At 35.1% G+C, this 14,242-nt stretch overlaps 1 protein-coding gene across 2 annotated transcripts in view; it reads right to left on the bottom strand.

The window, feature by feature from the left end:
• LOC149798572 (filamin-B-like) overlaps positions 1-14,242 on the bottom strand; it is a 198,825-nt gene that overhangs the window by 11,265 nt on the left and 173,318 nt on the right. For both annotated transcript variants that reach the window (XM_089957384.1, XM_089957385.1), the window contains 3 exons: positions 12,250-12,396; positions 4,709-4,813; positions 4,048-4,227 (listed from right to left, as the gene is read on the bottom strand). In XM_089957384.1, the coding sequence (XP_089813510.1) occupies positions 4,048-4,227; positions 4,709-4,813; positions 12,250-12,396 (432 nt within the window). The remainder of the gene's footprint in view (positions 1-4,047; positions 4,228-4,708; positions 4,814-12,249; positions 12,397-14,242) is intronic.

Below are 14,242 nucleotides of genomic sequence, written 5' to 3'. Positions count from 1 at the left end.
ACTTTCTGCTGATCCTTTAAGGACAATAGCAAAAAAGCTCAATCTCTTGCTTGGTAATCATGCCAAAAAAGGCTGCCATTACCAGGTCAGTGTTATCTCTTGATGGTCACTTTGGCATAATACTGTATTGCAGTCATACCAGAAAGGACTCCCATTGCCAAGACTTACATCTCTTGAAGCTCACTTTGGCATCATACTGTATTGCAGTCATACCAGAAAGGACTTCCACTGCCAAGACTGTCATCTCTTGCAGGTCACTTTGGCATCATACTGTACTGCAGTCATACCAGAAAGGACTTCCACTGACAGGACTGTCATCTCTTGAAGCTCACTTTGACATCATACTGTACTGCAGTCATACCAGAAAGGACTTCCACTGACAGGACTGTCATCTCTTGCAGGTCACTTTGGCATCATACTGTACTGCAGTCATACCAGAAAGGACTTCCACTGACAGGATTGTCATCTCTTGAAGCTCACTTTGGCATCATACTGTACTGCAGTCATACCAGACAGGACTTCCACTGACAGGACTGTCATCTCTTGCAGTTCACTTTGGCATCATACTGTACTGCAGTCATACCAGAAAGGACTTCCACTGACAGGACTGTCATCTCTTGGCAGGTCACTTTGGCATCATACTGTACTGCAGTCTCATACCAGAAAGGACTTCCACTGACAAGACTGTCATCTCTTGCAGGTCACTTTGGCATCATACTGTACTGCAGTCATACCAAAATGGACTCCCATTGCCAAAACTGTCATCTCTTGCAGGTCACTTTGGCATCATACTGTATTGCAGTCATACCAGAAAGGACTACCACTAACAGCACTGTGTCAATTCTCTTGAAGACCTTGGGGTAATCTGATCAATTTTCTCAAACTTTCCAGGCATTTAAAATGCTACCTCCCTCCTCTCCCGAGTGCCTCGATAACGTGGCTGAGTTTACCTAGCTTGTATCCCGGGCACCGAGTTTGAGTGGCAGTATTTGTCTAGTCCTGTATCCCGCACGAGTTAAATTGGCGCAAACCATTGGTTGATTTGAAGCCATTTTCTAATTAAGCAGGCAGTTTAACCAATAAAATTTTAGCTTACATAGATTTGACTTCGACAGCAGCAGAAATAGTGACAATATATAGATCTAAAAATGATACAAATTGATGAGTCAGCCACTGGGAGCAGACTTTTACTTGACAGACTCTGACGGAGAATTTTCAGGATTTTAATCAGATGAGATTAATAGTGACATCAAAATAGCTACTGGAGATAACAGCAGTAGTGATGAGAATGAGTCCCCAGTATGTTTCCTCCAATTCCTTGCGATGTTAAATGTGTCCCAGGTACTTATCCTCCTATTCCTTACGATGTTAAATGTGTCCCAGCTACTTTTCCTCTGCTTCCTTACGCTATTAAATGTGCACCAAATAATTTTCCTCCAATTCCTTACACTATTAAATGTGTCCCAGGTACTTATCATCCTATTCCTTATGATGTTAAAAATGTCCCAGCTACTTTTCTTCCAATTCCTTGCTATGTTTAATGAGTCCTTGGCACTTATCATCCCATTCCTTATGATATTAAACATGTCCCAGGTACTTTTCTTCCAATTCCTTGCTATGTTAAATGAGTCCTTGGTACTTATGTTCCAAATCCATCATACTATGTTTTTAATGAGTCCTGGGTACTTATCCTCCAATTCCTTGTTATGTTAAATGAGTCCTTGGCATATTTGTTCCAATTCCATACTATGTTAAATGAGTCCTTGGCATATTTGTTCCAATTCCATACTATATTAAATGAGTCCTTGGCATATTTGTTCCAATTCCATACTATGTTAAATGTGTCCTTGGCATATTTGTTCCTATTCCATACATGTTAAATGAGTCCTTGGCATATTTGTTCCAATTCCATACATGTTAAAGGAGTCCTTGGCATATTTGTTCCAATTCCATACTATGTTAAATGAGTCCTTGGCATATTTGTTCCAATTCCATACTATGTTAAATGAGTCCTTGGCATATTTGTTCCAATTCCATACTATGTTAAATGAGTCCTTGGCATATTTGTTCCTATTCCATACTATGTTAAATGAGTCCTTGGCATATTTGTTCCTATTCCATACATGTTAAAGGAGTCCTTGGCATATTTATTCCTATTCCATACTATGTTAAACGAGTCCTTGGCATATTTGTTCCTATTCCAAACTATGTTAAATGTGTCCTTGGCATATTTGTTCCTATTCCATACATGTTAAAGGAGCCCTTGGCATATTTGTTCCTATTCCATACTATGTTCAATTAGTCCTGAGTAGGTTTCTTCCAATTCCTTGTTAAATGAGTCCCCCAGTACTTTTCCTCCAATTTCCTGATTATGTTCACAAGTATGTTTTTAAACAAGTCCCGAGTATTTTTACCTCCAATTTCCTTATTATGTTGACAAGTACGTTTTTAAACAAGTCCCGAGTATTTTTACCTCCAATTTCCTTATTATGTTGACAAGTATGTTTTTAAACAAGCCCTGAGTACTTTACCTCCAATTTTCTTATTATCTTGATAAGTTGCTTTTTCCATTTCTTTGCTGGAGGTGACTGAATCTTGCTACAAGCGATTCTCACTTCAAATTAAACAACGTTATCAAAATCTCATTTTTTGCATTATCTAGCTCATTGGATCAACTGAACCAAACTGAATTCGCTGATTTGAAATTAATTCTTTTCCTCTGCTATAATTGATTTTGCTCATACTCATTTTACAATACATCTGTATTACTTGAAAACATAGGAAAAACCATACAAAATAGTGGAAATCAGTACACGGTAACAGGTTAAAGTAACACCCAAAAATAATACAAAGCAACTTCTTTTCATAAATGCAAGAACTTTTTGTAAGTTTTGTGATATAAATTGTCTCTAATCTGCCTTCATACGACCTGAACATCATGAAGCTGGTTTCAATAAGATGTAGATTTACATGCTACTCTGCAATCAAACAGCGTGAATAAATCATAGTAAATTTGTTTCCAATAAATAAGTTGTGTCCTCTGTCTAGTTGTTCTTGTTGTTTTGGGTTTAATGCCATATCTCAGTATAAGATAGGCTATACATGGCAACCATTATAACTGATGGAGGAAGGGAGCCCTTGTAAGAACCTCCAACCTGAAGGAAGCTACTGGCAAGCTTTCTCACATGCCCAAACTGGCTGGACCCTAGATTCAAACCTATGCAGACAGAGGTGAGATGGCAGTGATAGGTAAAGGCAAGTTCTTCAGACCACTGGTCCCACCTGTGGCCCACTTCCATCGAGTGTAATATAATAATGTGATGAATGTCAAGTATTGGAGTGATGGAAACAATTCCAGAGCTAGAGTATATTTAAGAAACTGGTTATGTTACTACCTGGTCTGGAACTCATTGCATTTTCCTATAAATCTAGTGGATTATTTTGTGACCACTCCAATACGCAAACTTGCTATACTTGACCATGTCTTGATCATCAAGAAGCTAATCAAAACTTTAAGAATGTGTCAAAAGGCTTAATGACCAAGACTAATTCAGGGTGCATTTAATTAGGGCCCTTAACTCCCACATTCTCACTGTAAATAAGTACTATCATTTGAAACATATACGGAACATCAAGAATATGTCTTCATGTCATAGTTATATTCACCAAACGTAAAAGTATGGGCTTTGCTAATGACAGGAGTATTACAACACCTCTGGACTCGATACTTAAAATTAAATTGTTTTGCATAATTTGAACACTTTAAAATTTCTTCCAGAGCTTTTAGTCAATTTGCTTGTACAAATATGCTACTTATCAAGCAGACCGAAATTTTTAGATCATGGATGCTTGAGTAACTTGGTTGATTTCAACATGGGAAAATGTATTGCTTCATTCCTCATGTTTGCAAGCATTCTTCTGCAAGTAACACCCCCCCAGATCTGCTGATTGAGAAAACAGGTTCTATATAGTTCTGTCAATGTTTCAATGATAGACTCAAAATCTACTGTACGGTTTCAATATACATGGCAACATATAGACATGTACCTTTTCCAGCCTGAGACCCATCAATGATAAATTCTGCCTCCTCGCGGACAATAGCCTCCTTGAGCCCACGTCCAGTCAGAATGACCTTGTTGGCATCCATTGCCACAGGGACAGCATAGCCATGATATGGGGAGTTAGGCAGGGGCAAGTCAGACCAGAATAGACGGATGTAGTGATTTCCTTTTTAAAAAAATTATATATATATATATATATATATATATATATATATATATATATATATATATATAATGAAAAAATAATGAAGTTGTAAAGGATATCCAAGTTTGGAAATATTTTGGCTTTCATTTCTTTTAAAGTGCACCATTTAACAAATATTTGCTATTGACAAAACCACTGTGAAACAACAACAAAATGATTGCAAGATAAATATGACGTATAAAGTTCACATACAATTTTATAATCTGTTACATGAAACCTACATGCTGATGCTTATTATTATAATTATTATTATTATTATTATTATTATCATTATTATTAAATCTTTTTAGATATGTTTTAGTTAATGATTGGCTTCTATCTGTTATATATGACAACTTGCTTTTGACGTCTAGTACCGTCTGTGATATTCTTGGGATGATGATGATGACAATGATGATTGCTGCTATTATTATTATTATTACTATTATTATTTAGTATCAACCTTCATCTTCAGGTGTGAACTTGACAAGAGTCCTTCCACCACTTTGTTCCTCAACATGAGAACTGATCTTTCCACCTGGGCCTGAAACATCTGCCCGCAACTTCCCTGCGGAGTACAAATAGATGGGATCTTATTTGAAACATTCTGATGTCATTAAAAAAAATTATATTTACTTGTTTACTGCTCAGTCATTATGGAATAAAGATATTTTTTTTTCTGTGAGGAAAGCATCAAATCATGGTGTTTAAGCACTCTGTATATAAACCCAAACTCTTGAATCATATATATTTCCTGTCATTAGTAACTGAATCATATAGATTTCCTATCATTGGTAACTGAATCATATATACTTCCTGTCATTGGTAATTGAATCATATATATTTCCTGTCATTGGTAATTGAATCATATATATTTCCTGTCATTGGTAACTGAATCATATATACTTCCTGTCATTGGTAACTGATACATATATACTTCCCTTCATTGGTAATTCTTCCTGTCATTGGTAATTGAATCATATATGCTTCCTGTCATTAGTAACCGAATCATATATACTTCCTGTCATTGGTAACTGAGTCATATATACTTCCTATCATTGGTAATTGAATCATATATACTTCCTGTCATTGGTAATTGAATCATATATACTTCCTGTCATTGGTAATTGAAGTATAACTACAATGCAGTTGCATATATTTACTGGGGATAATGTTTTAAGTATTCTGACAAAGTTGGAATTGAGTATTGGTAAATGATAGGACTATTTCATTATTACATTTTTAAAAAATTCTAGTAAAGGGTTGGAATAAAATATTAAATCTAACATTTGAGCATCCGCAGTACCTCAACATCAAAAATCCCTACCCCTTCCATTCCAAACCATGATGTGTATAGTCTCCTGCTCATATAGATGTAATTAAAAAATCACTGTAATTGCAATTTGTTTTTTATCCTACCAATAACCTCCCTAGCATCCACTGTGTGTGTATGTATGTGTATGTGTGTCTCTCTGTGCATGCATGCATGTGTGCACAAACACTCAAACTCTCCTTTATCTTGATGCTAACTGCTATAATGCAATTCCAGATATAACACTATATCACTATGGACTGTAACCAAAATAATGAAAATCATTTTTTAAAGGAATTTTCAACATCTATCAGCCAAAAACTTAACATCATAACTCTTGTACCTGATCTGGACATCACTAAATCGTGTTTTTACAGTCACAATTTGACTCTAATTAGCCACTTGAAGGCTGAGTGAGTATGACTCAAATTTCACTTCCCCCATAAGTACCTTGTGATCCCATGAGATGACACTGGTCATGTGACTGATCAGAATAATGGTTGCATGAAAGGTATTAGTTTGGCAGAACTATTTTAAAGAAGAAAACATCAAATATACAGCATAATTTATGATTTCTGCAAAATAAATCTTGCAGTTATTGTTATTTTGCCATTCAGGAACAATAATTTCAACAAATTGGTGCGCAGCTTTGCAGAGGCAAAGTGTTACAGGCAATTTCCCAAATTTTGCAAGTTTCACTGAAATGCAAGTTAAAGACAATGGAGAGTGCAACCGGACCAAAGCAGATCCCAGACAGGATCCAGCATGATGAGTGAAATACTAAAAAACTGTCACAAATGCAAGGAAAATGTACTGATTAGGTTGGTATGGTTTTGACGGGGAAACATGCAAATTTCCCATAAGCAACTGCCTCCATAGATACAAGGCCTAGTGAGGCACATGGTGGTCAGCTTGAACAGGCTACATTAAGGTCCTATCCAGTTTCATATTGTGCCTTTTGCAACTTTTATATGGGGATTATGTGCTGGTAAATAACTGTTTCGATTTCGCTAAATTTTAGTCATTGTAAATAACACTGTAAAGAAACTACAATGAACACAATTGTTGTACAATTTTTTTTACTATGGATAGGAATCAAAACAATGGGATCCACATAGTGCCCTGGTGTAAATTATTTCAGGAATGAAGGAATGTGTATCTACACACCGTTAACACCAAAAATAATGCTACTTGTCTGCATAAGGCAAAGTGTCCGACACCTCTGTCCTGGCAACAAAGCAAGCAACATAGCTAACTTATTAGCATTATGACACGGACAACTGGTCATTGCATTGTACAGACAGAAAATAATTAAACACTAGGTGCACATCCCACCCACATGAGCATTTTGGAAATGAAGGCTGGGGAATGAACACCTCTCTCCTATATCTCATAAGTAAACCATTGTCGCTTATAGTGGATTGAATGAAGAATGTGTGTGTGTGATTTGGATTTTTAATGTAGCTTTAACAATTTTTCAGTCAAATCGCTATGATGTCTGCAGTGTCGCAGTTTATAGTGATGTCATGCACAGGGGCATCATGCTGCAGACATGTAACATGATGTCCCACCCAGTCACATTATCCTGACACCAGGCTGACCAGTCCTGATACTAACCTCTCAATGCTGAGCGCCTAGCAAGGCAGCTTTAAGTACCATTTTTCTAAGTCTTACGTGTGACTCAGCCAGGGTTCGAACTGCAACCTTCCACATATGAAATGCGAGACAGCAAATGTCATATGATCCAAAAAGTGCTACACTGGCCGCATAAGTGGCTATGGGTATATAAACTTTGCACCGACAATGTACTCCATGAATTTATGATGATGAAGGCAGCCCTGTCTGATAATCCTTGATGGGTGAGTGTTGCACATCAAGGTGGTTAGTCATCTCCACCCTCTCCTGGTCCATGACTGGTTTTGTTATAATTCTAACTCATCAGTGAGAATTGATTTTCTTTCAACAGATCCATCCATCCCATCCATCCATACATACAATAGGACATACAAACAGACAGACATACAGACATAGAGAATTATTATTTCCATTTTGATTTTCATCTAACACTTATTTCCAAATCTGAATTGAAATAAAACAGAATTCTTAATAAATCAAATTTAAATCAAAAAGAATTCTTAATAAATCAAATTTAAATCAAACAGAATTCTTAATAAAGCAAGTATATTTAATTCGTCCTGTCATTGTAGTAGTTTATCTCAATAAAACAGTACATACATATATACACACATACATACATACATACATATGACTCTATGGTCTTAAAATATAAAGCAGAAAAGAGTTAAGTGCAACAAGTTTTGTAAAATTCAAAAATAATTTATTTCCCTAGAATACAAAAGTAAAACTTCAAAGAACTTAGAGTATTGTTAATTAAATCCCAAACAGTCCTAAATGTTCTATCACATGCCCAAATGTGCAGAGTTCCAAATGAATCCAATTTCAATGTGCTGATGTGCCAATATGTGATAATGTGCCAACAGTCTTTATGTATCACAATGATACAATCCAAAAAGTCCTTGAATGAATACACAATAATCACAAAATGGTCATTTAGTCCTAAAATAGTGTGCATTTTGTAATTGCAGTGTATAATTTAAATAAATCCTCTCAAATGAAAACTGAACACAACAATAAGGCTGTTTACACTTTGGATGTTAACACAGGAATCAGTATTTCTTAAGTAAACAACATTTATATAAACACTAAGACACAATAACAGCCAGGAGGGTCATTTTCCCACCAAAATCATCAACATCTTGCTTCTAGAACATTCATAATTTCTATTTTTTTAAAAACAGACCTTGAACTCAACGTCTGTAAACATGTTTACCTTTAATCAATAATGATCTTAATATAGACAAATACAGTATAACCTGTCATAAGAGATCACTGCTATGAGAGACCACCTGTTTTGAGAGACCAGGATCTGCATGCACAGATTTATTGATTATACAGTATTATAATCTGTTATGAGACCACCTGTTTTGAGAGCACATTGGTTTTTGGCAGAAGGGGTGGTCTTTCAAGATAGGTTCTACTGTATTAGCTATGTAAGATGCTGTTTGCAAGATAACAAGACATTAGTCAGGCAGGCTCTCAAATCAATTACTGGCCGAGATCATACAACACAGATAAACACACACATGCAAGTACATGCACACACACATACACACACATTGGACTGTATCAAATTATAATAAAGCCTGGATAATAAGAATTTATAAATTCATTAACATCATATTCACTTGTCTTTTAAATGCACCATCACCATGGAAATGTATTGCAACACAACAGTTTGCAAAATGTTTATATTTTCACTTTAAGTTAGTGACAAAATTTAATGAGTTTTAATAGAACCTTATGTAAATTTGATTGATTAAAAAATAGACACATACATGTAGCAAACCAAAAAGGCAAAATCTAACAACACTTGGTGCTGTAAAAGTAGCATTACTTCATCAAGTAATTATGGTATAACAGTTGTCAGAAAAGCTAATTTATGTCATAGATGTGCACTTATTTTGCAACAAAAATACCCATGATTCCATGTGTGCCAAAGGTCAATATATCATTATTTGTATGCATAGACATTTTATGCCAATTTTACCATAACCCATTATAATAATTTTTGAAAAGACATTGGATTTTACACCCCGCTATAATAATTTCAACATACATATTGGATTTTACATAACACTACAAGAATTTTAACTGACATATTGGATTTGTCAAACAACCATATTAAAAAAAATTTGTTTATGCAATAATAATAGTGGAATGTTCCCTAGCTGAACATAATTAATTACCAGCTTGATGTAATCAATGTCTTCTAACATGTCTGGACAATAAACTTTTCATTAAAAACTCTTATTTTCCTTTCAAGTGGATTTACACTTATATACAAAGGGGATTGTACAAACCTTGATAATAATGCATGGCTTATTGTCAATCCATAGCCAAGTCGCTTCGTATCCAGTAGAAATTGGTTGTTTCGTACCCAAGGTGATGATCAATTCATACCCATTATTTATTTTACATGGTCAAATATACTGTTGCATTTACTGCTCCCTTTCTAATTAGCTTTTGTCTAATGAACTATTCCTGCCATAAAAATTGCATGTGTAAAGCATATCCAGGCCAAAAAGTGTCCAAGCACTGATACACAGTTGTATTTTTTTTACTGAATAATTGTATCTATCTATCTATCTATCTATCTCTCTATATATATATGTATATATAGATATATATATATAAATAAAACAAAAATTCACATTGCAAGTAAAAAGAAAAAGAAAACATTGAGCAGGTTTAAATAATTGAATAAGTCCTTTCTTTTGTAGTCATTCAACTCGACAAACATTGCCATTTTTCTTGGTTTTATTCAGTAATGACTAAAAGGCTGAAATAATTACAAATGTTTAGCCACTCAAAGCAACTTTATAGAAATTCAGCAATCTTTTAATAATGGGCTGAAAGCAGATAAAACAGTGTTGCTTAATTAAGTTTGTCATCTCCAATGGCCAATACTGGTGTTAATTTCAACTTTCGTTGGCCGTTATTCCCTGGTACTCAAACTTTAGACCGCAGTATACCATCTGGACTACAAAGCCATTTTTCTATAGACTGCCGGCCGCAAAAACATACTTGCGCAAAGGTTTTGGACAATTTTCCTGATCACAGGAAGCTAACAAGTTAGTGACATAACTGAAATTTTGATTTGAAATAACTGAAATTGGTAAGTGAAATTTTATTTTCATTGCATGGCGTAATATGTTTTATGTTCATATCCTCCTAAATATAATGCACATATTTATTATAAATACTCTTGTATGTGGGGTAAATGTAACTTGGCATTTTACATATATTTTACTTCTGTATTTTAAAGCTATATAGTTAATGTTTTAAATAACTGAATAAACTTATGCATGCTTGGATTCTGCCAGCAATAAAACAGCTGTAATGCACCTCATAAATATGTCACCAAGGCAATACCTGAAATCAAATATGCAAATTTGAAATATGTATAAAATATATTTATATATAATCTTGGTGGTTATATTTGTACTTAAATGTGTGCAATAAACGACTCTAGTTTTGGGTACGAAATGACCATAGCATTGGGTACAAAATGACCATTACATTGGATACAAAACAACTCATTTGGGTATGGAATGACCAGCTGCTTCATAATGCATGACCAAAGTGAAAATAAATTTATATAAAAACATCTCTAAAGATAATAAAATAAAACTCAATTAAACTAGACACTGCTGGAACCAAATAATTTCACCATTTATTTTAGAGGTGGCCTGGCATATAGAAATGTTTAATTAACCCTTTACCTCATAGAGCATAGTGACAAAGTGCAGCACGCTATAAATAGAACACCTGTTACCTAGCAGACCGCATCTGCATAGGCATGCCTGTGAATTGTTAAGCAATGTAGTGGTGTTACGTTTAACAGCAGTTTTAACCATTTTACGTTTTAGGTAGACATCTATTATACATGGAAAAATTGAAGAGTAAAGTCCGATTGTTATAGCTGTGTACTTATTTTTCACGGAAGAATATTCTATGTGCTTCAAAATCTTGAGAGAACTCGTTCACCGTCATGTTCGTGAGGCCGCATGACCGACTGTAGCTGCCATTTCCCATACTCGAAATTTACATGTTTTTCGTCTGCGTCTACATCACTAAGTCATCTGAATTTGATAATCAATAAAAACTAATTGCTGCTTACATAAATATCAGAGCCTTTACCTTAGTTACTGAATCTTTCATGGTTGTGATTCTACTCGTGAAAACTTTGTAAGTACTGAATGAAATCCTGCCTCTGAACCGTTAAGCAATTTAGTGTATGTTACGTTTAACAACAATTTTAACCATTTTACATTTTTGGTACACATATATTATATGTGGACAAATTTAAGAGTAATGTCTGATTGTTATAGCTGTGTAATTATTTTCCACAGAAGAATTTTTTTTATGTGCTTCAAAATCTTGAGAGAACTCGTTCACCGTCATGTCCGTGAGGCCGCATGACCAACCGTAGCTGCCATTTCCGATACTCGAAATTTACAAGGTTTTCGTGTGCATCTATATCACTAAGTCATCTGAATTTGATAATTTATAAAAACTAATTGCTGCCTACATTAATATCAGAGCCTTTACCTAATTTATTGAATCTTTCGTGGTTGTTATTCTAATCGTGAAAACTTCGTACGTACTGAATGAAATCCGCGGTTGCCATTTTGGTAAGTGGAGATTATGACCCAGTTACTTTAAATAGCAGATATCGACCAGTGCATGAATAGCGACCACGTGATCTGACGTAATTGTCATTCGCAGAAATGAATGTAGCATGTAATAAGGGGGTTTTCCCCGAAGGTGGTGCTACGAAAACTAGCTCAAAATGGCTGATGTTTACAGCAGGCGTCAAAAGGCGCTTCTATGCGAATCTTGCAGAGGCGTCAAAAGGCGCTTCCATGCGAATGGAGTAGAGGCGTCCAAAGACGCTTGTATGAGGTAAAGGGTTAATAAGTATTACAATGACCCCTTTGGTAGCAAAACATTTGTCCAGTCTGGAGAAGAGGTTGGGTTACAAAGGGGTCTGGTTTTGGGAACTATTAGCATCAAAGAAGACAAATCAAACTGTATAACTTCCATCTTACCTGGACCAGCTTCTGATGTGTCAAAGGGCAGCACTTTTACCTCTCCAACAGTGAGACTGATTCTCTCATTTGCATCATAAAACTGATTCCAACCACCTATGATTTTTACTTTGGTAGGATCCACAATCCTTGGGTGATAAGGACTTCCTGAAAGGGAGGTAAATCAGTGATGACTAAAACTTTTCTATGCTGTCATGCCAGTGTAAATGATCATAAACTGGGATCATGTGAATTGCATTTTGCAACAAAAGGTTTTGAAAGATGACTAGAATTAATCTTGTACCTGGGGGAGGAATAGGTGAAAAACTATACCCATTGGTTGGGACAAGGTTCCACTTTTTGATGAAAAAGCAGCAACTGCAGTATTGAATATTTTCAAATTTAAAAATATACATTTTCAAAACTTTAAATAAAAAATTTAACTTGCATTTATTTTTAGGAATTTTACATTTTCATAAACTTGAAAACATAAGTACAAACTTTACATGTTCTGCTGAAACAACTCACCCAAATTATCATTATAGTGATTGATCCAAACAACTTACCCAAATTATCATTATAGTGATCGCTCCAAACAAATTATCCCAATTCTTATTATAGTGATCGCTCCAAACAACTTACCCAAATTATCATTATAGTGATCACTCCAAACAACTTACCCCAATTATCATTATAGTGATTGCTCCAAACAACTTACCCAAATTATCATTATAGTGATCACTCCAAACAACTTACCCAAATTATCATTACAGTGATCGCTCCAAACAAATTACCCCAATTCTTATTAAAGTGATCGCTCCAAACAACTTACCCAAATTATCATTATAGTGATTGCTCCATTCTAGAGGGTCATAAAAACGAGGGTCATCCTGAAAGACATATGTCTGCTTTACAGGTATCTTACTTGTTGTACAGCTCCAGTCTATCACATTCACTACAAGCTGATCACAACTTCTGAACCTAGTATCAAATTGGTTTTCAAATGGTTTGTGCAACTCGGCAGAAGATACACTTCTCCCGTGAAGGCATGGGAAATCATTTTGAAGAATACTGAATATGTCATCATAACTACATTGTCTAATCCATCTTTGTGACTCCTGATCGGATAAATCTGTACTACTGTGACTCTTATGGAGAGGACGTTGTCTGAACCTTCTAGCCATCGTAAATGAACAATGAATTAAACTAATTCTCATGGATGGTAAACATCTATGTATTTTGCAGACACATGAAGGATACACCCATCAAACCACAAGAAATATTCACTTATGAAAGACAAGTAGAACTGGTTGAGAGGAAACAATTATAGGTTTATCAAAAGGTTTCATCTAAGGTTTCACACAAATTAGTTCTACATCAATAGATCAAAACAAACACAGGTCACTAGAGATGAGGCATGTTGCAACTATAGCCTCCAGGGCATTAGGTACATGATATAGATGACATGCCATGTTTTTCACTTGTCATATTGAAACAATTCTTGATGACAACCTGCCACTGACCCATACACTTAATAGATTTTGAACGGGATCTACCCAGGGGGCAATCAACCTATGGGTGCACGATTTAACAAGGATCCAAAACAATGAAAGAGGGAATATGCATCAGCATTTTTCAGGTGTTTCTATGCTTTGCAGGTTAAAATTTTGAATGTCATTAATTAAACAAGAGATTCTTTCAACACATCAATTATATTAAATTACTTGAAAAGGGACTTTTTTAACACTCCAAAATTACTTAACATAAACAAAGGACTCTTTCAACACACCCATATAGGTATAATTAGAAAGGGAAATTTAACATCCCAAAAGTGGTCAATATAAACATTGAACTTTTCCACATCCCAATATAAGCCTACTTAAAACAACACAACAAAATGAACTGTATCAGAAAACAGTCCACCTTACCAATGTCTTCTTGATCCTCAAAAAACCTTGAAAGGCAAAATACCAAACAAGATATCAATTGTATATATTAAGAAATACTTGCACAA

Source organism: Sinohyriopsis cumingii, chromosome 5 (genome assembly GCF_028554795.1).
Source record: "Sinohyriopsis cumingii isolate HCF-2022 chromosome 5, ASM2855479v2, whole genome shotgun sequence".
Taxonomy (NCBI): Eukaryota; Metazoa; Mollusca; class Bivalvia; order Unionida; family Unionidae; genus Sinohyriopsis; species Sinohyriopsis cumingii.
This window is presented reverse-complemented; position numbering and strand designations above follow the sequence as displayed.